At 40.5% G+C, this 27783-nt stretch overlaps 1 protein-coding gene across 2 annotated transcripts in view; it reads right to left on the bottom strand.

The window, feature by feature from the left end:
• SLC71A2 (solute carrier family 71 member 2) overlaps positions 1 to 27783 on the bottom strand; it is a 51945-nt gene that overhangs the window by 5768 nt on the left and 18394 nt on the right. For both annotated transcript variants that reach the window (XM_073344933.2, XM_073344932.2), the window contains exons 3-10: positions 21587 to 21649; positions 17801 to 17928; positions 16593 to 16707; positions 9540 to 9758; positions 8159 to 8272; positions 4551 to 4622; positions 2807 to 2919; positions 795 to 892 (exon numbers count right to left, since the gene is read on the bottom strand). In XM_073344933.2, coding sequence (XP_073201034.2) covers positions 795 to 892; positions 2807 to 2919; positions 4551 to 4622; positions 8159 to 8272; positions 9540 to 9758; positions 16593 to 16707; positions 17801 to 17928; positions 21587 to 21649 — 922 coding nt within the window. The remainder of the gene's footprint in view (positions 1 to 794; positions 893 to 2806; positions 2920 to 4550; positions 4623 to 8158; positions 8273 to 9539; positions 9759 to 16592; positions 16708 to 17800; positions 17929 to 21586; positions 21650 to 27783) is intronic.

The raw sequence follows: 27783 nt of genomic DNA, 5'->3' as shown, positions 1-27783 counted from the left end.
ACTGTGTACAAATATCACCTTTCCCAACAGAAGACTGCCTCTTAAGGCTGTATCTTCTCTTTACTTTCTATCTTACTGTCCTCATTTCTTTGTTCTAACTTTAGACTGGAAACCCATCAGGTAGGGATTTGATAGTTACATTTGCCTTTAATGCACCACGGCACTATAGAATACAGCTCATATTTTTACCTCTTTCTCCAACTTACGATTTGGAATAAACATGCATGCACACTTGCCACCCCTTCTACCATGTCTTCATTATTTCTGCTTCCCTAGAGAGACATGTGATGAAGTTTTTCTTTTATACTTTTGAAAGAAACTTAGAGCAAATTGGACCACCCTCTTTTCCTGGCAAGGAGCAAAAAGAAAAGGTTTCTTTTGTATATAAGGTATATAAATCAGACAATGGGAAAATCTCAGCTGCTAAGAGAAAGATAGTACTGTTACACTAGTGCTGGTTGTTCAAAGTCATAGAATGCTTTTAAAAACAAGTGGAGAGGAAAAACCATGGAAGTTACTGTAGCAACTTACTTTTATTTTCTAGCATCTTTAAAGGCAATTATGTAAAGAGATGACTGCACTGACCAGAGCAATGCTTTTTAGGAAATAATGAAAGGCAAGTATGCCTGATGTGCATCCATCTCTCTCCGCAATACCCAGAGACAAACTTTCATTCCTACTGACAAAACTAATTACCTCCTTTGTCATCTTATTTGAAGAGCACAGCTAGATAGGTATTATGGTTTTTAAGAAAGAATTTTTCAGGAGCACCAAGATGAATTTACTGAACTTACCCTGTTGATCTGGCTCTGCATTTCGTGAAACTAGAGCACTGATTGCTGGAAACGTAATACTTGACATGGCTGCTACAGCTCCTGCTGCCCACATCATCCTGTGTTGATTAAATACATATTTTGTTCAAAATATAAATACTTTTAGGTACAAAAGGATTTCCCCAAACAAGCAAGAATATAACAAACATTTTCAGGTTCCTCAGTTAGGGTCTGTTCTTAAAATTGTCACTAAACCATTCACTATTAAGTACCCAAAGATGTAATTTTTGTAATGGCTTCGCATTTCCAATTTAGTAATTTTCTTCTCTTACGATTTGTTAAACAACCTCAGAGCCTCTCCTATTTGTTTTTCTGAGTTACACTGAGCTCATTGAAATTAATTGATTTTATTCAACCCAAGCTAAGATGAGAGGTGAGCAAAATATTGTTGATGCTGCCTTGTCCTCCGTTAGAAAAGCTCATACCAAGGAACAATTTCAGTGAATTTACTGCATGGATAGGTGCATGCCAGGTTCTGCCAGGCTCCTTGGAAATGGCTAGGTTTTATTCAATCCCATCCTGATTAATTTTATTTAATATCCCCCAAGTTAACTGAACAGAGTCTGAGGTGATATTCAATATGCAGGGCAGAGCACATATTAATAGGGGAATACGCATTTTCTAGTACTTGTGGCACCCTAGAGACTAACAAATTTATTTGAGCATAAACTTTCATGAGCTACAGCTCTGAAACTTGGCATTTTCTAGTGTGGCTCTTGAACAGCTTGTCTTCCTGTTCTTCTGCTTCACCATCAAACCCAGTTCCAGAATTCACCCAATGTTTCTGCATAGAGCCCAAGATCTCTGTTTAGCTGCTACTACTCTAGGTAAAGCTGCTCTCTAGCTCATCTCAATTGTTGTGGAGAGCTATGGTGAAAAAGTTGGTGAGGCATTCTTCACTATCGCACAGAAGAGGTTTGTACTCCAAAAAGGAAAGAGCTTTTGCCTCAGTGGCCCTCACTGGGAGAGCTGTTTGGAAGGAAGTTATGAAGGGGCTATACGCAGCACCTAAAGCTTTAAAAAATACTCTGTCACTACATACATCCAACATGGTAGAAGAGGGTGGATAACTGATAGACAAAAGCAACCTGATGAGAATAGCAAGTAGCCTGTGCTCAATAATAAGTTTATGTGCTGAAACCGATTAGTTGGGCAAGCCAGACTGAACAGTCTTGCTGGTATCCAACTTCAGCAGCAAGTTTATCAAAGTAAAACAGACCAAACTTTTCCTGAAACAATACTCCAAAAACCCTCAATACTTTCTATAAAAGGGAAAGATAGGCAGAGATCAACCTGGCAGCCCACAGCTGCAAATGTCCAGAACTGGTAACTGGTATCAGAGGACTAAATTGTAAGAACACCTTAAATGGGCTGATATGGTAAGAAAATTAACTATTAGGATGACTAGCACTTCCTGGATGTTTGTGGAAGAGTAAGATGCAAATTAATAATCAAAAGGATTAATAAATTCAAGTCCTTGCTGTACATGACTAGTTGCTACACTCATCTAAACAAGGCTTAAAGGAGTAAGTACACTGATCCAATCATCTAACAGACTAGTCATCTGTTATCTCTTGTTGCTTGCTTTGGAGAGACAGGTTATGAAAGCTACTCTAAAAGACTAATTTCAGAATAAATAAATATATACATATATATAAAATATAATCACCACAAACTTTTTTTTGCCCTTGTAGATGCATTTGCTTTTGTCTTAATTGTTAAGCGATACTGTTAGCCTCAGACTAAAAAGGTGCTCGTTTTAAAGCACAGTAAGCCATAACTCTAGGAAAAAGCCACGTGCAACTTAAAAATTAAAGGCCAAGTTATACAACTAACCAATGTAACATACTTGAAGGATAAATGTATCATGTTCTGAAAGAAAATGATGTTAATGTTCAAAGTAGTGGGAGATTTTGAAAAAAATTACTTTAAAGCCCCATGAAATGTGTGCAGCTCAGGAGACGTGTGCTTACCAAGGCTGAGATCCAAAACCATACCAGGTCAGCTGGAGCATTTGGAAACCAAGGCCAAGGAGGACTGTATTCTTGTTCCCTATTGACCTCATCAGGATACTGAGGAACACGGTCTGTAAAAATAAGGAATGACTTTTAAACTTGAGATCTTTAATACAGCTTCCACTTTTACAGGAAACAATCCAAGAGAAGCTCCACTATTGCTGTTTACATTCAATTAACTGAACTCTGACTGATGACATTTTTGTATTTAATAATCCAAACACAGACACCTGACTTGATCCAATGTTAAGTATTGAATGCAGAACAGTGATACTCAGATATCTGTGTGTTCCAGAAAACCACACACACAGAGGTTTTTCCCATCATTTCCTCAAATTCAGTTCAGTTTTAGTAAGTCTCACAATAGGATTAGTCAGCCATCCCAGGAAATTTGAGAACAGGCTGACTTTAGAGCAGACGCTTATTTCAAGATGGTTTTCAAGAATCAAAGATGGCTGATTTGCTCACTGGAATCCAGTGTTAAATCCCATTTTTTTCTCCTGTATGCAGAATGAAGGACTGCATTTCATTCTGTGCCTTCTCCTGTCCTACCTCTCAGTTCTCTTCCTCACTTTCTATGGAGCAGGGTCCAACTACGGGGGCACAGGAGCCTCAGAGGCCACAGCCAGTGAAGGCCCACTGGTGGTCCCTGTGGGAAGGGAAGCCCACTGATCCAAACCAGGAGACAGGTACTTCCTGATGGAGCTCTCTGCAAGGCACGCACTGCCACAGTGCATTGTGCATCGGACAGTACAAAATATCCAAGACACTGCTGGAGAACCATCTTACATACAACACCCCATCACAGTAAGAGGGAAACAAATCATATCCGTATTTCTGTAATACACCACACTTCCTCACTTATATCATTCTGCTGTTAATCTTTTCATTTTCATTCATGGTCCCCATATTTAACTGTATTGGTAGACATCATGAAAATATTTCAGTAGCAAAGTTAGAACTAAATCATATGCCACGTGGGTAATCTTTGTGGATGTCCAGAGTCGCAACTTTCAGAGATTAACTTTTATATTTGTAAAATGCACATCAGCTCAATATAAATGGGTAAATTTGGCCCCTTAAAATGTTGAAGGAATCCATTTCTATATCCTCCTCATTATTTGAATCTTTTGTTGTTAAACTGTGAGAAAGCAGTCAAGAAATAAATTTTGTATTGTGTTTTGAAAGCAGTTAGGTTAGTTGCCATTAATCTCTCGCTGAAGTAAGGGCCAAAATCTTGGTCCAGCTGTTGAAAGAATCACATTTTAGTGAGCTTGCACATCTCACACTTCTGAAACTCAGTTCCACTGCTCCTGAAGAACACAGTTGTTACTGGAAGTCATGGAGAGAGGCAGTCTCTCAGAAGGAATCTGAATGAACAAGATGTTCCTTTACTGAACAAAATCTACTCTGAGACTCTAAAGGGTGGAAAGGATCTTATCTATACATAATTGCAACATGTCAAAAAATGACACATCAGTAGCATTCACCTGATTGGTTATACTCATACAACTTCGGGGAAAAATGTTCAAGAAACGTACTGTATTAGGTTGGAGTCATTTAATGTTTTGTAAAAGAGGTTCATTATCAAAACTCAAGCAGATGTGATTATATATGCACACTGAAATCCCTTAATTATTCTTCTTTGGATATCCAAAGAGTCAACAGAATTTCTAAAAAAAGCTATTAGGATAACACTTACCTGAGCTATTATAGATAGAATTCCTACCACAGCTATGAATGCTGCTATCGTAGCAGGACCAAAACCTATAATCTGAAGGAAAATATAGTATATATTATAAATATAATATAGTAAAACAAACGCTAGTTACAGATAATTAGTTAAAGCAGTTCCATGTAAGAACTAATTCACAGATATTTGTAAAGATACAACGGTTAAACGTCTTCCTTAATTTTAGGAGAGTGTATGCCATATAATCAACACAAAAACCATAAAAGACAGTAAAATATTATGATTTGGTTGTGTGTGAATTTATTCTCATAAGGGGTATTGATAGCTCTGGAAACAAAGCTCTAGCCCAGAGGTGGGCAAACCCTGGCCCATGAGACCATCCTGCTCAGCCCCTGAGCTCCCAGCCCCTCCCCCGCAGTGTCAGTGCACCTCGCCACCAGCGCTCTGGCCCGCCACTCCTGTCTGGCAGTGCAGCAGCATGGCTGGCTCCAGCATGGTAAGGGGGTGTAGGGAGGGAGAGCTGGGAGGTCCCGGGGGGCAGTCAGGTGACGGGGGCGGTTGGATGGGATGGAGGTTCTGGGGCAGGGGGTGTGGATAGTGGTCAGGGGAGGCTGGAGACGGGAGGGGGGGTTGAATGGGAGTGGGGTCCGGGGGGGGGGCGGTCAGGGGACAAGGAGCAGGGTGGGTTGGATGGGTCAGGAGTTTAGAGGGGGGCGGGAAGTGGGAGGGAGCAGATAGGGGGAGGGAGCCAGGTTGTTTGGGGAGGCACAGCCTTCACTACCCAGCCCTCCATACATTTTTGCAACCCCAATGTGGCCCTCAGGCCAAAAAGTTTGCCCACCCCTGCTCTAGCCACATGTCGCAACTTGAGCTCCTCACAACTAGAAATCACATCTATGTGCTGAGACACACAACTGAGTTATTCATCTTTCTAATGAGACTGCCAATTAGTGCCATTTCTGATGACTGTTTTTACAGCATGGGCACTCTTGTTTACTAGCAAATCAACTGAGACCACTAACTCATCTCACATAGAATCACAGAATATCAGGATTGGAAGGGACCTCAGGAGGTCATCTAGTCCAACCCCCTGCTCAAAGCAGGACCAATCCCCAATTTATGCCACAAATCCCTAAATGGCCCCCTCAGGGATTGAACTCACAACCCTGGGTTTAGCAGGCCAATGCTAGGTCAAAGTAATTTCACATTTAGAATTTGGTCACCACTATCCAGGGCAGAATTTTAAACCTGTGGCAAAACCCTTTTACCAACTCAACTCCATCCGTCCTGCCTCCTAAAATCCTTGCCACCTCTGACTCTTATTCCCTGTCCTCAGTCTGCTTCCCCTCTGCCTCCAAGTACTGCTGCTTCCTCTTATCTTAAAGAAATCCTCACTTGACCCCACTTCTATCATCTCCATTTCAGTCCCTCTATATCCAAGCTCCTGAACAGACTATTTCCAGTTCCTTACCAATTTCTCCTCCAGCTCTGTCTTCAATCAAATCTGGCTTTATCCTTCCCACCATGGCAATTCCCCCACTGAAAGGCAATAATGACTTCTCCAAGTTTCAAGAGTCACTTAGTTCATTTAAGATAATGAGTGAAGCACGTCTTGAGACGATCTTTTCCATGATTTCTGTGACTTGATTCTCTTCCTAATTTGCCGACTGCTCCTCTGTTACCCTGAATGGATCCTCTTGCTGCTTCCTCCGCCTCTGTACAGTTCTGTCCTCTAGGGCATTTTGTTTTGCCTCCACACCTTGCCCCATCATTAAGGCTAAGTTTTTGTCACGGATATTTTTACTATAAGTCAAGGACAGGTCATGGGAAATAATGAAAAATTCACAGAAGCTGTGAGCTGTCCCTGACTTTTACTAAAAATAACCAAGACAAAATGGGTAGGCTGGGAACCTGGGGGACCTCCAAGGTCCCCCTGCTGCGGCTGGGAGCTGCCAAGTCCCCCTGCCATCGGCAGAAGCCAGGAGCTCTGGGTGTCCCTCTTGCCACCCGCGGTGCACAGGAGCAGTGGGAATCCCCCCTGCGACCCGAGGCAGCCATGAGTAGCGGGGATTCCCCCAAGCCGCTGGCGCTCACAGCAGCAGGGATTCCCCGCTGCTGCCAGGTCCACCCACAGAGGTGGGGGTCCCCCTTTCTGCCAGTAGGGGCAGGGAGCAGCAGGAATTCCCTCTGCTGCAGGGTCCCCCCGCCACAAGCGGCAATGAGGAACGGTGAGGGTCCCCCTTGCCACTCGTGGTGACTGGGAGCGGCAGGGGAGCTACGGCACTCTCCCCTGATACCTGCAGTGACCAGGAGCTGCTGGGGTACCATGCAACTCCCTGCCTCCGCAGGCGCCAAGGGACCCTGCAGCTCCCAGCCGGCGTTAGCTGAAGTCACAGAGGTCTTTGGAAGTCATGGATTCCATGACCTCTTTGACTAAATCGCAGCCTTACCCATCATCTGCCCACCATTCTCACTTCATTACTCCCTTTGTCATCTCCATTTAATACCACTTCCTCCACCTTTCTACCTATGTATTACACTCTCTCTCTCACACCTCTCTGCCTTAAAATTTCATTTTACCTCACTTTCCATCACTGACCACCACTTCAATGCTATTTACTCTTCCACTCAGCATAGAAGTATCAGTAATTTCTCTACCCTGTTGTCTATCAAATGCAAGAACATTTAACTAACTGCTTATAAATGCACACTAGTACATTCACTTTACAGAAATGGTGCTTTGCATTCATATTAAATGGACACGATTAGGAAAACCCATGGAATTGATGTTGCATGTTTAAGATTTCAGATTTATGGAAGAAAGCACACTCGAAAGAAAAAGATTGATGATTCTTAAGCGTATAATTGAGTTGTGAACTCTTATCTGTAATGCACTATAAAAAGTCATTGTGCTACGAAAAGGTTATTAATCACCATTTCCCTGCCTCACCTAGTCCAACTGATGATGTTCTCATATTTTCAGTGCTTTCAGCTTTAAAAGAAAATCTCTGTTCTTGCTGTTTCTCTACTGAAAAGTAAACTTATACTGAAAGGCAGGCTAGAATATTCAGCCATCCTCTAGCAGCTATGCAAAACATTAGGAACATAAATGCACTTTAAGAAGAGGATCTTTTATTACTCAGAGGGGAAGGGAAAAGCAATGAAGGAGGAGCAATTCTAGCACAAATTTAGCTGGTTTTCATTAAAACCAGTGCTATTCTGGAAGCAATACATATAATGCTATTAAATATACTGGATTGTAAGCACTGGTTCAATATTTAATTAAAACTAGACTTCAATAAGACCTTTCCAGAACCACTTCAGAATTAAGTCATGCACTTGAGAAGTTAAGGGGAAAAAAAAGTCTTTAGATCATTAAAACCTACAAAAAGTTTTAGCAATAGTTTTACAATAACACGTTCCCTCAAGGAAACCTTGTAATTGTTGTATACGAAGTACAATGGTTTCATACTTTATGTACATATGGTACTTTAAAGGCATAGTTCCCCAAATGGAATATAAATTTAGAAATAGGACTCTGGCAATCCTGATTGAAGTGTAGCTTGACAGACTCTGAAAACATGACATGCATTCTTCAGTGACCAACAGTTTCTCACCTGTCGCAAATAGAGAAAAAAGCTAGAATATTGGCCAGCCTCTGGCAAGTAGGACAGAAATACTGTGATACAGATCAGGAGGACTGTAGAATCTTTCCCAACTTTCTTCAAGGACTATTACAAAGAGAAGAGAAGAAAACAAAACATGAGCCAAACTGAACTACTCTGAAAGCTCCTTGTAAAGAGAGATAAAAACAGTAGTTCCATTAAATTTTCCATTACTTCATTCACTTGAGATTAATTCTATGGAACAGTGAAAGGGTCACTATTACAGTAAAAGTTATTTAAAAGCAAGTTTCCTTACTTGTTTAACATCTCATGAAAGAATTTTAACTTGATTCTCATTATTTGTTTGCTTACTTTACACTTTATTCACCATGGACAACAGGAGCAGGCTAGTTAGAGTTACTTTGTCCTCCTGCACTAGTATAATATTACAATGGCTGGGGAAGGGACTGGCAAGGAAATAATGTAAATTAAAAAGATTTTCCTTAAATTAAAATATTAAGATATTTCCATTATTAGCTTTTCATATAGCCTAATATAAATAGTCTTATCCATCCATGTTATCCATTGAATTTCGATGCCGAGTCAGACTGTCAAACCTTAAAGGCAGTTAAACACACACACACACACACACACACACACATTATGACTCGCTGTATGAATTACTCGAACCCTATTAAAGGAACTACTGCTGGTGACCTGCCCAAATCCTACTTTTACTATTCTGTAGGTTCAGCTTGCCATATCACAGAAGTATTTTTATTTCTTGTATATTTCTTATACTTGCTCATTTCTGATAATACTGTATCATATTTTGAAAAACTATTAATAAATTGTGAAAATCAAGTCCCCTTGCTGCAGTTTTTCCAAGCATATCACTCATCTCCCAACATTTATAACGCAGTTTCTTTAGAGCAACTCTCAGCAGGGTGATTTCATTAAGAATAATTCACTTTTTAAAACATCCGTGAATGTATTCACCTACAGAAGTCAGCATCCTTATGAAAACAAAAAGCATACAATTTGTGTAAAAAGCTTACCTCAATATTTTTTTAAAGTGAGTACACAGCAACATAAGAATTCAAACATTTTCCTTTCCATAACAATGTGTTAAATGAGTCAAGAGGGTGGAGTGTTTCCCTAAGATTTTCTGCCTCCAGACCTTTACCACAAGTATATGTACAAGTATATGTAACAGCTTCCAAATGCATAAATATCCAACATGGTTATTTTCATTATAGTTAGAACTCTTTTGCAATTGTAAGATTAATGTGTATTAGTTAAATGACTAATTTACCAATAAGATTAAAGTAATTATTAAGTATTTTTAAACATCAGGAATAATTTGAAGTATTTATAAAAATGTATATCTTACTGCAAAGGGATCTGCTTGTTCCCAGGATATAGGGGCTCCCCATGAAGCAGGTCTCATTTTTTCAGGCAGAGATTCTGGTACAGCTAATAGGATGAAACAGATATCCAGGACAGCCACCACTGTGGCCACTAGTACTACAAGGTTATCTCCTTTGCTCGCAGACAGGTATGCTCCAATGGCAGGACTAGTTACCAAACTTGCTGCAAAGGTGGCAGAAACCTAAGCATAAAAACAATTTTATAAGTTAAATTGGTTTCACTACTACAACATACAATTAAGATTAATATAGCTATTTTAAATGGTTTTGAAAATACACGTACTCCATTTAACAAATAGATTACAGCTGGCCCAGAAAATGGATAGAAAAAAAAAAGAAAATCTCCATTTTCTACAACCAAAACCTGGTAAGTTTTCAGTTGAAAAACTTTGATTTTCATCCAAAAATTCAGTTTTCCAATGGAAAAACAAAAACAAAAAAAGTTTCAAAGAAGGTAGACAGTTTCCACAAAAGTTCTAATTTAACTGAAAACCCAATTTCCCAATGGAAAAAAATTCAGCCAGCCCTAGTCAATATGCACAACTTCAACTTCTTTAAACTTTTTGAAATCAAGCACCCACATTTTGGGATAATTGTGATACCAGAATATGTTATGCAATGCCTTGTCTACACTCAAAACTTGTACTCTTTGTGCAGCAGGACTACAAGTGCATCACTGTGAGCACTACTACAAACAGAGCTCAGGTACTTTCATCGTTTTATGATGAATCTATTCATGGCTGATAGCGCTGGTGCATCTGAACCATGAAGTGCTAAAATATGGGTACCAATTTCTCTAGTGCAGGCACATCCTAACTTATAAACGCAGTAGTGTATATATCTGACTCAAATCCTCAATTAACCAAGTTCATGATTTTAGGCTGACACTATGATTACAATAAAAGTTGTATTTTTCTTATGCCAATTAAGGGATTTCTTCTGATTAAAAGTTACAAGTTATGGTATTTAACACCATGCTGCTTACTCTGTGGCAAACTGAACTCACAGCAAAACCCCTTTATTTCAGTGGCAAACTGGTAGTTCTTTGGCAGGTACAAGAATGCTCAAAAATTGATGTTTTCCTTCAATAAAATATGAAAATGAATACAACTAATACCTTGTGTTGGGTTAATACAAATTCTAGAGCATACTGAAAATGATGCACTGTATAACTGAATTTAACATAACTATAGAAGCTGGTGGAGAGCGAAGATGAAGAGCTGGAAGTTTTGAGAGCTGGGCACTCAGGAAGACAACGCATAGTCATTATATTTAGAATTGTTATAGTTATAACCATAAGGCTAGAAACTTAATTTTACATATTCTGAGGCCACAGAACCATAAAAAACAGAACTTACCACACTTATGTACAGTAATAAGATTGATTAGAAAAAGGCATGATCCTTACTGGAACAATTGATCACATCTTAGATTCTATTCCTTTCTAGAAATTTGTATTGAGGAATTCTAAGAAGGTTTTATTTTATTTTATTTTTTTGAAGGCCTAAGAAAGGGAAATGATCCCTGACTTTTAGCTATGTCACATACATTTGCACAATTTAACAGTAGTAGTCCTTTTCAACTATGATTAATAAAATGAGCCAGGAAAGAACCATCAACTTTCTAATCTATTATTTTCTGTCTTTCACTACACCTGTGCTGACTTTACAGCTAAGTCTCCTCTTCCCATCACTGCCAGATGGACACTTGACCATTTTTATTCCTGGGGACTTCCCATCTGGTCTTTCTAGCTGATCTTTTAACAACTGAAAAGTAAGAGAATATGGTACAACATGCCATGAACTAGGAGTCCTGAACTAATATTAACCCTGAAACAGACCCTTTTAGTGTAGGGATGAAGGGAGAAATGATTACGCTTGAAGGCCCATTACTACACACGTCCGATCTTCAGCTATGCAAGTATCTACCTACATTGGTGTAGCTTTGAAGGAAATCAGACAAATTTTCTCTACTCAGATTCAACTGGTACAAAGTATCTGCTTCCAAGTACTACAATAGTTCAAATTCTAGTTGACCAGAGAAGGCTATCGCAAATGAAGTACTAGGAGGCTCCTTGTTATTTGAGAAAGATGATGACAACACTTGTGGCCAACAGCTACAAGACCTAATCCCATCTTTAAGAGCACATATAATTCAGAGACGCAAATAATTGAAAATAGATGTCTACCTGCCAAATATATCAAGCTCCAACTGTTTGCATTCAATTCAGGAAACTAACACAATTTATCTATACAGTTGAATTTCCTGCTCAAGCCAGTCACTGACTCAATGTCCAAACTAATGAATAACAGAACTTATTTTGCTATGACTCCTACTTTCTTCAAACTTGGTGCCAAAGTACTGAGAAGATACCTTGTGACATTTTTAAGGAAGTTACTATTTTTCAGAAGCAGAAGTGTACTATTATTCAAGAGTTTCCTAATGCCAGTGCATTAATGAAGTAACAGGAAATAGATGCTTAGCACCTGTACATCTCTGCTCCGATGAGTTACTGTTGCCAAAGAATTAAGCAGCAGCTGATGTTCACTTTCAATTTTAAAAGAGTTATACATTGTTAGCCAGACAAGAGAGGGATTGTTTGATGATGTGCCCTCAGAAAAGGTTCCCTATTAAAAGAAAGAATAGGAAAATGATTCGTTTGAAAAGATTACGGAAACATCCATTATTTTGGGGGATAAAATGTCAGTCTCCCAGTCAAACCATTCCATCTGGTCACAGACAGACATGTTACAAGGTGCTGCACCACATCAATGTGGATTTTTTTTAACTGATCATCATAGAATATCAGGGTTGGAATAGACCTCAGGAGGTCATCTAGTCCAACCCCCTGCTCAAAGCAGGACCAATCCCCAAATAAATCATCAAAGCCAGGGCTTTGTCAAGCCTGACCTTAAAAATATCTAAGAAAGGAGATTCCACCACCTCCCTAGGTAACGCATTCCAGTGTTTCACCACCCTCCTAGTGAAAAAGCTTTTCCTAATATCCAAACTAAACCTCCCCCACTGCAACTTGAGATCTTTACTCCTTATTCTGTCATCAGCTACCACTGAGAACAGTCTAGATCCATCCTCTTTGGAACCCCCTTTCAGGTAGTTGAAAGCAGCTATCAAATCCCCCCTCATTCTTCTCTTCCGCAGACTAAACAATCCCAGTTCCCTCAGCCTCTCCTCAGAAGTCATGTGTTCCAGTCCCCTAATCATTTTGTTGCCCTCCGCTGGATGCTTTCCAATTTTTCCACATCCTTCTTGTAGTGTGGAGCCCAAAACTGGAAACAGTATTCCAGATGAGGCCTCACCAACGTGTAATAGAGGGGAACGATCACGTCCCTCGATCTGCCGGCAGTGCCCCTACTTATACATCCCAAAATGTCATTGGCCTTCTTGGCAACAAGGGCACACTGTTGACTCATATCCAGCTTCTCGTCCACTAACCCACAGGTCCTTTTCTGCAGAACTGCTGCTGAGCCATTCGGTCTCTAGTCTGTAGCGGTGCATGGGATTCTTCCGTCTTAAGTGCAGGACTCTGCACTTGTCCTTGTTGAAGCTCATTAGAGGATTGGGCCAAAAGAAATCTGATTTGTCTAGGGCCCTCTGTATCCTATCCCTACCCTCTCCTCCCAGTTTAGTGTCATCTGCAAACTTGCTGAGGGTGCAATCCACACTATCGTCCAGATCATTTATGAAGATATTGAACAAAACCGGCCCCAGGACAGACCCTTGGGGCATTCCACTTGATACCGGCTGCTAACTAGACATGGAGCCATGGATCACTACCCGTTGAGCCCGACAATCTAGCAACTTTCTATCCACCTTATAGTCCATTCATCCAACCCATACTACTTTAACTTGCTGGCAAGAATACTGGGGGAGACCGTGTCAAAAGCTTTGCTAAAGTCAAGGAACAACACGTCCACTGTTTTCCCCTCATCCACAGAGCCAGTTATCTCGTCATAGAAGCCAACTAGATTAATCAGGCATGACTTGCCCTTGGTGAATCCATGCTGACTGTTCCTGATCACTTTCCTCTCATGTGAGTGCTTCAGGATTGATTCCTTGAGGACCTGCTCCATGATTTTTCCAGGAACTGAGGTGAGGCTGACTGGCCTGTAGTTCCCAGGATCCTCCTCCTTTCCTTTTTTAAAGATGGGCATTACATTAGCCTTTTTCCAGTTGGCCGGGACTCCCCCCGATCGCCATGCATTTTCAAAGTTAATGGCCAATGGCTCTGCAATCACATCCGCCAACTCCTTTAGCACTCTCGGATGCAGCGCATCTGGCCCCATGGACTTGTGCTCATCCAGCTTTTCTAAATAGTCCCGAACCACTTTTCTTCACAGAGGGCTGGTCACCTCCTCCCCATGCTGTGCTGCCCAGTGCAGTAGTCTGGGAGCTGACCTTGTTTGTGAAGACAGAGGCAAAAAAGCATTGAGTACATTAGCTTTTTCCACATCCTCTGTCACTAGGTTGCCTCCCTCATTCAGTAAGGGGCCCACGCTTTCCTTGACTTTCTTCTTGTTGCTTACATACCTGAAGAAACCCTTTTTGTTACTCTTAACATCTCTTGCTAGCTGCAACTCCAAGTGTGATTTGGCCTTCCTGATTTCACTCCTGCTTTTATACTCTTCCCTAGTCATTTGTTCAATCTTCCACTTCTTGTAAGCTTCATACTAGCATTGTCTGGGAGAAAGGCCAGTGTTGCCTCCAAAACAGACTCAATAGCTCGAAGCAGCTAATTGATAGGGAAAACAATTATGCTTTCTATGCAAGTGGCATTTCTGTATCTACTTATACTCTTGAATTCCATGCCAGCTCAATTAGTCAAAAAAGACTCTGAACTTACCCTGCACCACCTCCATTCCAAAACTTTTTTTTTTTTAAAATACATGCACAGTTTTTCCTGAACAAATATGGAGGAGGACAGGGGAATTTTCTTCATTTAATCATTAAGGTTATGCTAATAGCTAAAATGACTAGAACATTTCTGATAAATCTGTGGCTTTGCCAGACAGCAATCAAATACAAGCGAAAATTTACCACAACCAGCAGACAAAAATGGTAAAACTCTAGAGGAGCCACCTATCCTCCAACAAAACCTCAAACAAGTAGCTTTTACAGCATTTTAAGAAAGTAATCAAACTCAGGCTATTTAAGACCAAGGCAGGAGCAAGTTCCAGAATCAGAGGACCCTCAGAAAGATCACCTGATCAGCACTCTCTCTCTCTCTTTTTTTAAAAAAACAAAGGAGATTTGACTTGAGTCCATCCATTGACTGCAGCTGTAGCAGTGTCATGTCATTAAGCTCTTGATCTATACTCTTGTCCAACTCCAAAATAAACAGGTCTCATGTCACAAGGGGGACTGAATCAAAGCATCTTTCCTTCCTTCCCAAAAAGGCAACACTCACTCATTGGCTCAAGTGGCACATGCTGTTATCCTGAGCAAAATACTTATTGGGAATCTCAATGAAAGACACTGGCAGCACCACAAAGAAATGGAGGGGAGGAAATTGGTCATGTTCCTGCCCAAGCCACTAGGAATGGGCCCACTGAAAGCTGGATCAAGCTGAAGATGCTTGGCATAGGCACTTGCCTAAATGCATAAGAGGAAACCTACACTTGGATGCTAAAGCTCCCTTTACACCAGGGAAGAGGATAAACATGGTTAGTCCAGGTTAAAAATAGAAAAGGACAATTATGTCACTGCATGATGCAAACAGTAAGAATTAAGTTTACAGAAACAAAAAAAATCAACTTATTTTACAGAATTAATACAGATACCCCATGGTTATGTTAACTTGCAAAATTCACTGCAGACACGTGGCTTAGATAATTTTTACACAGCAAGTGCATGCATTAAATTCTTTTTGTACAGTTCCCAGAAAAAGCTTCATTAAGGCAAAGTTAAGTTTGAGCAGTCACGACAGTAATTAAAGGGTAAAAATCCTTCTAAGAATGTTGTACTTAGTAAAAACAATTGCCAAGAAATTCAGAGTCAATGTTAACCTTTCAAGCGTTAGCTTTGTGTAAGACTTAAAACTCTTTCCATTCAGGTGTTCTGGTTTCATGAGCTGTACCTAGGTGGTCTGTATGTCTAAATACACTTAAAGTCACAGGGGACCAATCACGCCCTCAGTATTTCACAGAGCTGGGTCCAAAGCCATTTGTTGCAAGTTAGTGCAATTTAAGGTTAAGAGTAGAGAGAGCTGCTCTAACCTGGTCTAGGACAGATTACTACAAAGCTCTGTTGGTTCTCATCTTCTCTTTTTCCCCTCTCCTGGGTTGCCAGTTCCAACATGACCATGTGAGGAGCCACCCTTTGCTAGGCAATCCCTAGGTTCAGGCAAAGCCAAGAAAGCTCTGATCCTGCTCTTCCATGAGGTATCTCCGCTGGCAGATAAAACAAGCAATGGAAATCAGAGCTACCAACCCATCCCACCCCCACAGCATAGCAGGCAGCTAGCAGATGAGTTGCTGAGCATCAGAGAAGGGACAAAAATTGTTTAGAGATGCTCCTAAGAGAAGCAGTGCTTCCTATCGACTATTTACCTATAAGTCATATACATACATAACCCCTTTACTGTAGTATCTGAGCGCCTCACAACCTTTAATAGATTCATCCTCACAACACCCCTGTGAGACGAGTATTATCGTCTTTCTACAAAAGGGGCAAAGAGGCTAATTGACTTGCCCAAAGCCACTAAGGAAGTCACAAGGACTTGAACAGAGATCTTCCAAGTCTATGCTAGTCTAACCACTGTACCACTCTTCTACCTGTAGTAAAAAGGCTGATTCAAATATTTCAATTTTAACATCAGAAGATATGGATCAAGAAACACATTTTAACATATAATTAAACAAGTTTTCTTCTTGATACAATCTCCCTCAAGGGCCAGAATTTAGAGCCTCAAGGGCCACAGGTTAGAAAACTGTGCCCTAAACAGCTCTACTGATAATGCTTTAGTGTACAAGAATTTACATTTTTTATGTACATCTTACCAGTCCATAGGCAGTACTTCTCTCATGTTCTTGTGTTATGTCAGCTACATAGGCAAATATTACAGAGAAGGTAACTGAAAAGATTCCAGATACTGAAATCATAGCAAAGTACCACCTAAAAAGTCAAAAGGAGAATTAGAAAATACCCCCAATTTATCTTCTACTACAAAAATACACTGTTTATGCCATGAAAATATTTGTTAATATTTAGTCTAGAACAACTTTATATATAATTTAAAATACAGGTATACATAATGTTAACCAGTCTGTAGATTAATATATATAGTAAAATCTGTATCAATGAAGCTGTCAAACACCAAAGTATATTGATCTAATGAAAACAGCAGCATTTTCTTTTTCTAGAGAATTATGAAAAGAAATTCCCAATTTCTGACTGACCGCTAATGAAGGATAATGATTCCCATAAAATTATAAAACTGTCAAGGAAAAGAACAATATAGGCTATGATGAATTTCAGTTGTCAAGTACAACTATGAAAACTTAATCCACAGTTGCTCTAAAGTGGAAAAGTTTTTCTGCAAAAAATGTTACTCTGGAGTCACCTTTCAGTGCGTTAGTGGTAGTTAATCCCCATGTATTAAAAAATCAAAATCAAGAGCATGATTACAGGCTCTAAGTCAGCAGGTGTAGAAAGTTCCTTTAATAGCTTTGCTTCCCCAAAATACAGCAAATAAAGGTAAAGGGAAATAAGTAAAGGGAAAGGGAAAACAAGGCAATACAGTTAAAATTTCAGAGCTCTACAATCAAACGCCAAAGATTTTATACTTCACACTGTTATTCACCCATTTAGAATTGCTACCATGAGACATTCATTTGGCTTGTAAAGTATATTTAGTATATTGGTTATTAGTGCATCCCTGTAAAGGTTTCAGAAAGAAAAAATGTAGTAGAGCTTAGTGTTGAAAATTGTGTAGTGCAGTCATTTAATGCATTCTAAGCATTTTTAGCAATTAGTGCTCGACTTTTGTTTGTGTGAACACAGTCACTAAATCAGTTTACAGGAAACATTGCTTCTTTAACACCCCTATACACAAAATCAATGTTTAGAACATGAACAAAGAAGTGTCAGGATGATTTAATCACACCTTGAGAAGTAAATCATTTTCTTCTTGCCTAATTATCCTTACTTTTCAAACACCAGTCTGCTGTGGCAAACTCAATTGCCGGCCCCCTGCTGTACCACTTACCATGGACTTATCCTCATTAATGGAATTGGGACACAAGTGAAGAAAACTGTAACAAGAAGAAAAGACTTTCTTCCCCACACATCAGATAGAGCACCTATTAATGGAGCACTCATAAAGGATAAAAAACCCTGTAAGAGAGAAGAAAAGGTGATTTGTAAATGCATTTTGAGGCATAAAAAGTTTTTTTTTAAACTACAATTTAAATTGAACTGATTTAATTTGTGATTTGATTCATAGCTGTTGTAGGATAAGGAAACTTCAGAGCTAATGATCAAGTGTTTTAGGTTTTATTTAATTTATAAGACAGGGATAAAAACCTTCAACTAAAAACCTACATAAAAATAAAGCTACGGGACACTTATAAAACTATATTCTTCCACTAACTTTCTACCCAATTCAATTATTCAATTCTTTGTGCCACTATAACAAGGTTGGCCTAGGTTTCCTTTTCTGTGGCATGGAACTCGTTAGGCAATGGAACAATCTTTCTCCTGGTTTTGTACCAACGTTTATTATTTGCTATGTGCTTAAACCCCTCAGCTATTTCAGATTAACTGATATTCTAGCTAGGATTCCTTCATTTTATCCACAATTGGATAAATCATCAAATTCTTGACAAAGGCTTCAAATGTACAGTCACAGGACTAGTAGCTTTGCAACTATCAATAAACTCTTGATGTGTTATACAAAAAAACCGACAGTACTTAAAATGGTTCATTTTCTTCTTCTTCTGTTATTTAATTTGGGGAAAAGATTCTGGAGTAGAGAGAAAGCACAGGAACTAAGACCAACAGTTTTCGTTTAAAAACGAGGACACCTTAGAGACTAACTAATTTATCTGGGCATAAGTTTTCGTGGGCTAAAACCCACTTCATCAGATGTATGGAGTAGAACATAGAATAGGAAGGTATAAAAATACACAGCCTATGAAAAGATGGAAGTTGCCTTACCAAGTGGGGGGGTCAGTGCTAACAAGCCAATTCAATTAAGGTGGAAATGGGCTATTCTCAACAGTTGACAAGAAGGGGTGGAAATCACTTTTGTAGTGCTAATGAGGCCAATGTAAATAAGGTGGCCCATTTCAAACAGTTGACAAGAAGGTGAGAGCATCAGCAGGGGGAAATTAGTTTTCGTAGTCTTTATTCAAGCCTAATTTGATTGTGTCCAGTTTGCAAATTAATTTATACCTCCCTACTGTATACGTTCCACTCCATGCATCTGATGAAGTGGGTTTTAGCCCATGAAAGCTTATGCCCAAATAAATTGGTTAGTCTCTAAGGTGCCATAAGGACTCCTCGTTGTTTTTGCTGATACAGACTAACACGGCTACCACTCTGAAACCTGTCAGTTTTCGTTTAGTTCTTATTCAAAAGAGTTTTATTTCACTATAAAAACCACATAGGACGAATTTCTTCTTTTGGTTTCTTTGAGATGTCACAGGACAGAGGTGGTGGGTTCACTTTTTGAATCATGGCCAATTTGTATTTTCCTCCTTGATGTTTTCTGTAGTAGTGTGTGTTATTTACAGAAATATGTTTGTATTGTTTTTCCGGGTCTTTTTTAAACAAAGGTAGAATGTCAGTGCTTTTAGGTCCAAGCGTGATTCAATTAAGTATATCTTAATGGCAGAAAGCCTAATGCACTCGGATAATGCTTTAATAAGTCTACAATTCATAGATATTAAGGTCAGAAGGGACCATTATGATCATCTAGTCCGACCTCCTGCACAATGCAGGCCACAGAATCTTACCCACCCACTCCTGCAAAAAACCTCTCACCTATGTCTGAGCTATTGAAGTCCTCAAATTAAAGACTTCAAGGAGCAGAGAATCCTCCAGCAAGTGACCCATGGTACAGAGGAGGGCAAAAAACCTCCAGGGCCTCTTCCAATCTGCCCTGGAGGAAAATTCCTTCCCGACCCCAAATATGGCGATCAGCTAAACCCTGAGCGTATGGGCAAGATTCACCAGTCAGATACTACAGAAAATTCTTTCCTGGGTAACTCAGATCCCACCCCAACTAACATCCCATCACGGGCCATTAGGCCTATTTACCATGAATATTTAAAGATCAATTAATTGCCAAAATCATGTTATCCCATCATACCATCTCCTCCATAAACTTATCAAGTCTAATCTTGAAGCCAGATAGGTCTTTTGCCCCCACTGCTTCCCTTGGAAGGCTATTCCAAAACTTCATTCCTCTGATGGTTAGGAAACTTCATCTAATTTCAAGTCTAAACTTCCCAATGACCAGTTTATAGTCATTTGTTCTTGTGTCCACATTGGTATTGAGCTTAAATAATTCCTCTCCCTCTCTGGTATTTATCCCTCTGATATATTTATAGAGAACAATCATATCTCCCCTCAACCTTCTTTTAGTTAGGCTAAACAAGCCAAGCTCCTTGAGTCTCCTTTCATAAAACAAGTTTTCCATTCCTCAGATCACCCTAGTAGCCCTTCTCTGTATCTGTTCCAGTTTGAATTCATCCTTCTTAAACATGGGAGACCAGAACTGCACACAGTATTCCAGGTGAGGTCTCATCAGTGCCTGTATAACGGTACTCCTTATCTCTACTGGAAATACCTCGTCTGATGCATCCCAAGACCGAATTCCATCAATTCAAAAACATGGGATGTGAGAAGTCAGTGTTTACAAATAGAAAATGAAAAATTTCAGCCTTCGAAAAGAACAAGCAAAAAATTGCATGCTCAAATCTAGAGACAGAAAGTCCTACTGCCGCCTTCTACATCAAGAATTAGATTCATCCATGAATGACAGGTCCATCAATGGCTACTAGTAGGGCCCTACCAAATTCATGGCCGTGAAAAACACGTCACGGACAGTGAAATCTGGTCTTCCCTGTGAAATCTGGTCTTGTGTACTTTTACACTATACTACACAGATTTCATGGGTGGGCAGGGGACGGGACGAAAGCGCAGAAGTAAGGGTGACATACACACACACACACACACACAGCGCCCCTTTTTGGGTCAGGACTCCTACAGTTACAACACTGAAATTTCAGATTTAAATATCTGAAATCAAGAAAATTTAAAATTTTAAAAATCCTATGACTGTGAAATTGATCAAAATGGACCATGAATTTGGTAGGGCCTGGCTATTACCCAAGACGGCCAGGGACTCAACCCCATGCTTTGGGTATCCCTAAGCCTCTGACTACCAGAAGCTGGGAGTATACAAGAAGGGACAGATCACTCAATTGCCCTGTTCTGTTCATTCCCTCGGAATCATCTGGCATTGGCCACTTTCAGAAAACAGGATATTGGGCTAGATGGACCATTGGTCTGACCCAGTATGGCCACTCTTATGTACATTTCTTTAAAAAAAAATATGAGATGCTGGTTGACCTGAGAAAGAGGGAGAATTAGGGGGGAGAAATCGGAATATCTGTCACGTACTAGCACTGTTTACTAATTCAGGATTTGAAAAATAAGAGCATAGATACGAAGACTGTAAATATTAAGAAAATGGATCTTGTCACAGTTCAACATATGACCTCTGTTTCCAAAATAAAGGTTTAAGTTTCCAGAAAATGCTTCAAATGTTAATCGAAAACAAATCCCAACGCCTTCGAACTGATGCATAAGCTTGTAAAAAATACTTATGGATGAGGAAAAAAACTGGTTTAGACATCTATTTCAATTCCAAGCATTCTAGACGTTACGATTAAAAATGAAGTGAAAAAGGTGACTGAAACATGGACATCTTTGTAACTCATGAGCACACAAAGATTATGTTCAACTGTCTATTTAAGAGTCTTACCTTAACACCCTGAATAAGACCATTCATTAGAAATGTATGCTGAGGAAATGTTTCATGTAAGACCTAAAGAGAAAGAACATGTTAAAATTTAGGTTGTGTGAATTAAGAAACAAAAGAAGGGAAATGAGGATTGATTACATTTTTGTCATCATTTTTTTCTCACTAATAAGGAGGGTACAAATACAAACACAACTTCACCAAGCCTTGTTAAAAGTTTATCTATCAGACTCACAGCAGAACTCTTAGGGTTTGTGTACAGGAGTCAATTATACTGATTTAAGATACGGTATGAATTTAAGCTAATATATTTATACTAATATAATCCTTGAGCAGACACCTATTCCAGGATAAAAGTGTTTTTCTTCTATTTAACTCATGGGAAGAGATTTAAACTACACCAGGGGAAAAAAGCCACTCTTATCCTGGAATCATTGTGTCCAGTAGGGGTTCATACTAGTATAACAGTATAGTTACACCAAAATACTGTAGTACAATTATACCCGAATAACTGGTTCAAGCACTGCTATATTAGGTAAACACCATTTTCAGTCTAATTTGATTATAATTATTATTAGCAGGATGACAAACTATTCAAAAGGATGTTGAAAAGTTAGTAACTTAGTGAAAAAAAAAAGATCTACAATTTGTACAGCCAACGCTACAGCGATGAGTAAAGAGCCTGTTGGGTCTCTAACAGTTATGCAGATAGAAGCTGTTGCTCGGGGTGGGGGGGGGATGGATGAATCTAAGGTTACTAGTACAATTATGCATAAATCTATCATTCTTTACATACCAAGTGGATTTTTGTTACAGGCCCTGATTAAAGCACATTAACAATCACAGGCATGCTCTTGAACTAGTCCAGTAAACTCTAATTAGATGTAAACAAACTTGTTAGAATATTACCCATGAGGCATTTTATCAATTTCTATAACTTAGCTTTGTCTATTAGAAGGGGACAAGTACATACCAAAGTTTTATGGATTAGTGCTAGGAAGAGAACTGGATGTTACTTGTTTAAACCAGCATAATTTTCAAAGCTCTTCACAAAATCTCAAATAAAATGCATCCGTATATTTCTATACCAGGGTTGGCAACATCCATAAGAGTTATTTATATGTATATTGAACACATACCAAAAAACAGCATTATGCCACAGTTTATGCCACATTAATAGCTTTCTTTCTAGAGATAATTCTGCTGACAGGATTATGTTTTTCATGTATCATCCTCTTTTATTACCAGGGCTATTTAAATCAACTTTTCATCAGCTTCTGCTTTTAATTAATCTTTTAAATCACAAACAGAAAATTAGGACTCCAGGTGGAGAAGAGGGACAGCAGAGCAGCTTTTAAAAAGATCCTAACTTCTTGCACGTTTCTCATCATAAAAATAAAGGAAGAAGCCCAGCAAAAGTACAAATCAATTATCTTTAAACAGAGTATCTCAAGTTTTTTTCCTATGAAGCAATCACCACTCCGATGGAAGTCCCAGACTTCGGTATCAACTACTTTTCTTTCTTATATTTAGTTGGTTTTGGTAAAAAGTAAATTAGATGTTTAAAAAACACTCTGATTTTACTAAATCTATGTGATTCTTTCTAACATAACTCATGGATGATGGTTGAGGTCTGAGGGGACTGGAGGTACAAAGTAGCTATCTTTAGAAAAAAAAGAGGACCCAGAGAATTATAACTAATCAGCCTAACTCCGATATCTGGAAAGATACTGGAAGAAATTATTAAACAATCAATTCATAGGTATCTATGAGGAGAATAAGATTATAAAGAATAGCTAGCATAGATCTGTCAGGAACAAATCATGCCAAACCAATCTCTTTCACTGACAGAATTATTGGCCTAGTGGGGAGGTTGTAGACATGATTTATCTTCATTCTAGTAAGGCTTCTGACAGTCCACACTCAACAAGCAGTTATGGTTTGCTACAACATAGGGAGGGCATACCTAATGGCATCCCGTAGGGGTCTGTCCTGGGTCTGGAATATTCAAGATTTTCATAAATGACTTGAATAATGAAGTGGAGAGTATTCTTACAAAATCTGCAGATGACCCCAAATTGGGAGGGGTTGCAAGCACTCTGGAGTACAGAATTAAAATTCAAACTGACCTTGAAAAATTGGAGAATTGGTCTGACTTTAACAAGATGAAATTTGATATAGTGCTTGCATTTGTCTGTAACTCGGAAAGAAACATCAAATGCACAGCTACAAAACGGGGGATCACCAGTTAATTGTACTGCAAAAAGGGATCTGGGGGTTATAGTGGATCACAATAGGAGTCAACAATGCGCAATTGGGAGAAAGGATAACATTCTGGGATGTATTAATAGGAGTGTTGCAAAACATGGGAGGTAACTGTCCCACTCTACTCAGCCTCAATCAGGCCTCAGCTGGAGTCCAGTTCTGGGTGCCAAACTTTAGGAAAGATGTGGACAAACTGGAGAGAGTCCAGTGGAGAGCAACAAACATAAGAAAAGATTTAGAAAACCTGAACCATGAGAAGAGGACTAAAAAATTGGACGTGTTTAGCCTTGAGAAAAGAAAACTGAGGGGGGCCATGATAACAGTCTTTAAATATGTTAAGGGCTGTTATAAGGAGGACTGTGATCAATTAATATCCATGTGTACTGAAGGAAGGACAAGAAGTAATGGGCTTTATTTACAGCAAGGGAATTTTAGGTTAGCTATTAGGAAAAAAACTAACTACAAAGGGCGTTAAACTCTGGAATAAGGTTCCAAAGGAGGTTGTGGAATCCCCATCATTGGAGGTTTTTAAAAACTGACAGGACAAACAGGTGTCAGGGATGGTCTAGGTTTACTTGGTCCCACCTCAGCACAGGTGGCTGGACTTGATGTCCCTTCTAGACGTAGGTAGCTTTTTGTTGTTAATACCGTTAAAAGTGAATTTAGTGCTGGTGAACAGCATTGAGACTAACAGGACTGGAAACCTAAGCCCTTTATCTAAAGAGCCTATGTAGCAAAAGGTATCAAATAAAAAGCTTAATTTCACTTTCATGATAATATACACCACCACCATTCTGGAGAGGACGCTCCTAGGGAATAAAGTAATGTTGGTTTTCATGCCTCTTTGACTCTTGAATCTGTTGAAAGATGACCAAGATGTTATATGGACACTTTTCAATGAGAAACAAGACTGAGGGCTTGGTACACTTGCGAGTTACAGTGCAATAAAGGAGCCCTGGGCACACTATCTCACTACCCATCCACACTGGCAAGGTACGTAGAGCGCTCTGTTTCCACGGCTACAGCACTGCTGGTACTCCACCTCGCTGAGTGGAATAACATTTGCGGCACCACCGCTGGATGCCCTGGTCTGTTATTGCGCTGTGATCAGCCTCCAGAAGTGTCCCACAATGCTTGTTTTAGCCACTCTGGTCATCACTTTGAACTCTACTGCCCTGCCCTCAGGTGACCAACTGTCACACCCACCCTTTAAATTCTCTGGGAATTTTGAAAATCCCCTTCCTGTTTGCTCAGCCAGGCGTGGAGTGCTCTCAGCAAATCTTCCCAGGCGACCAGGCCTCCACGCACCAAGCAATCCCCAGTATGGAGCAATGGCGAGGTGCTGGACCTCATCAGTGTTTAGGGTGAGGAAGCTGTCCAGTCCCAACTGCGCTCCAGCTGCAGGAATTACATTACCTTCGAGCAGATATCAAGGGACATGACGGAAAGGGGCCATGACCGGGATGCACTGCAGTACAGGCTTAAAGTGAAGGAGCTGCGGAATGCCTACCGCAAAGCCTGAGAGGCAAACCGCCGCTCCGGTGCTGCCCCCGTGACCTGCCGTTTTTACAAAGAGCTGGACGCGATACTTGGGGGCGACCCCACCTCCATGCCGAGTACCACCATGGACATTTCTGCCTTGTTGAACTGGGCTCTGGAGGAGGAGCAGCAGCAAAGCGGGAGTGAGGGTGCTCCGGCAGAGGATGACACCCCGGAATCCCTAGATGCATGCAGCCAGGAGCTGTTCTCAAGCCAGGAGGAAGGCAGCCAGTTGTGGCGGCCAGTGCTTGGGGAAGGACAAACACCAGAGGAGGTTCCCGGTAAGCGGCTTTTATTTTGGGAAGGAAGGTATTTCGTGCAGGCTCTTGGGGCGAGGAGGGTTAGGGCTGCATGCATGCCTAGATGCGGAATAGGGCATTGATGTGCTCTCTCTCATATCGCAGTAATCGGCCTCAGTGATCTCTTCAAAGGTCTCAGCCAGAACTTGGACAACAGTGGCTCTACTGAAAAACCTACGCAAGCACATTGCCCTTATCCCAGTAAGGTTAACTTGTCCGCGCCACTGTGCGTGAGGGGCGGGAGGACCAGTGCTGCACACAGGCAAGCTGCATATGGGCCAGGGCAGAAGCCGCATTGCAGCAGAAGACCCTCCCTTGCTTCCCAGGTCACCCTCTGCAGCGAGATCTTCCAGGACGAACCTCCTGTGGAAAATGTGGGGACAGTGTTCAGTCTAATGTGGGGAGGGCTTTAAGCTAGGTTCACTGGGGGAAGGAGACCAAAGCCCTAAGCTAAGTGGGGACGTGGATATCGGGAGGAATCACGAGCAGGAAAGCGTGAAAGGGGAGGGCTCCTGCCTCATACTAACAAAGAAGGACAAACAGCAAGTTATCTCAAGTGCCTATACACAAATGCAAGAAGCCTGGGAAAGAAGCAGGGAGAACTGGAAGTCCTGGCACAGTCAAGGAATTATGATGTGACTGGAAGAACAGAGACTTGGTTGGATAACTCACGTGACTGGAGTACTGTCATGGATGGATATAAACTATTCAGGAAGGACAGGCAGGGCAGAAAAGGTGGGGGAGTTGCACTGTATGTAAGAGCAGTATGACTGCTCAGAGCTCTGGTATGAAACTGCAGAAAAACCTGAGTGTCTCTGGATTAAGTTTAGAAGCGTGAGCAACAAGGGTGATGTCGTGGTAAGGGTCTGCTACAGACAACCAGATCAGGGGGATAAGGTGGAAGAGGCTTTCTTCTGGCAACTAATGGAAGTTACTAGATCGCAGGCTCCGGTTCTTATGGGAGACTTCAATCACCCTGATATCTGCTGGGAAAGCAATACAGCAGTGCACAGACAATCCACGAAGTTTTTGGAAAGCGTAGGGGACAATTTCCTGGTGCAAGTGCTGGAGGAACCAACTAGGGTCAGAGCTCTTCTTGACCTACTGCTCACAAACCGGGAAGAATTAGTAGGGGAAGCAAAAGTGGATGGGAACCTGGGAGATAGTGACCATGAGATGGTCGAGTTCAGGATCCTGATGCAGGGAAGAACGGAGAGCAGCAGAATACGGACACTGGACTTCAGAAAAGCAGACTCTGACAAGCTCAGGAAACTGATGGGCAGGATCCCCTGGGAGAACAACATGACGGGGAAAGGAGTCCAAGAGAGCTGGCTGTATTTTAAAGAATCCTTATTGAGGTTAGAGGGACAAACCATCCCAATGTGTAGAAAGAATAATAAATATGGCAGGCGACCAGCTTGGCTTAACAGTGAAATCCTTTCTGATCTCTTTTGTCTTTAAGAAGCTTACAAGAAGTGTAAGATTGGATAAATGACCAGGGAAGAGTATAAAAATATTGCTCGGGCATGCAGGAGTGAAATCAGGAAGGCCAAATCACACTGGGAGTTGCAGCTAGCAAGAGATGTTAAGAGTAACAAGAAGGGTTTCTTCAAGTATGTTAGCAACAAGAAGAAAGTCAAGGAAAGTGTGGGCCCCTTACTGAATGAGAGAGGGGCAACCTAGTGACAGAGGATGTGGAAAAAGCTAATGTTCTCAATGCTTTTTTTGCCTCTGTCTTTACTAAAAAGATCAGCTCCCAGATGGCTGCACTGGGCAGCACAGCATGGGGAGGAGGTGACCAGCCCTCTGTGAAGAAAGAAGTGATTCGGGACTATTTAGAAAAGCTGGATGAGCACAAGTCCATGGGGCCGGATGCGCTGCATCCGAGAGTGCTAAAGGAGTTGGCGAATGTGATTGCAGAGCCATTGGCCATTATCTTTGAAAACTCATGGCGATTGTTATACCAATAAAATAAAAACCAGCAGTATCTTATTAAAGAGGAAAAGGCAAAATACCACATTTACTGTGAATACAGAAAGAATCACAGTAAGCAGTTAGTTATAGCTATAACATTCCATTCAATCTCATATTTATTCA

This window comes from Lepidochelys kempii, chromosome 5 (genome assembly GCF_965140285.1).
Source record: "Lepidochelys kempii isolate rLepKem1 chromosome 5, rLepKem1.hap1, whole genome shotgun sequence".
NCBI lineage: Eukaryota > Metazoa > Chordata > Testudines > Cheloniidae > Lepidochelys > Lepidochelys kempii.
This window is presented reverse-complemented; position numbering and strand designations above follow the sequence as displayed.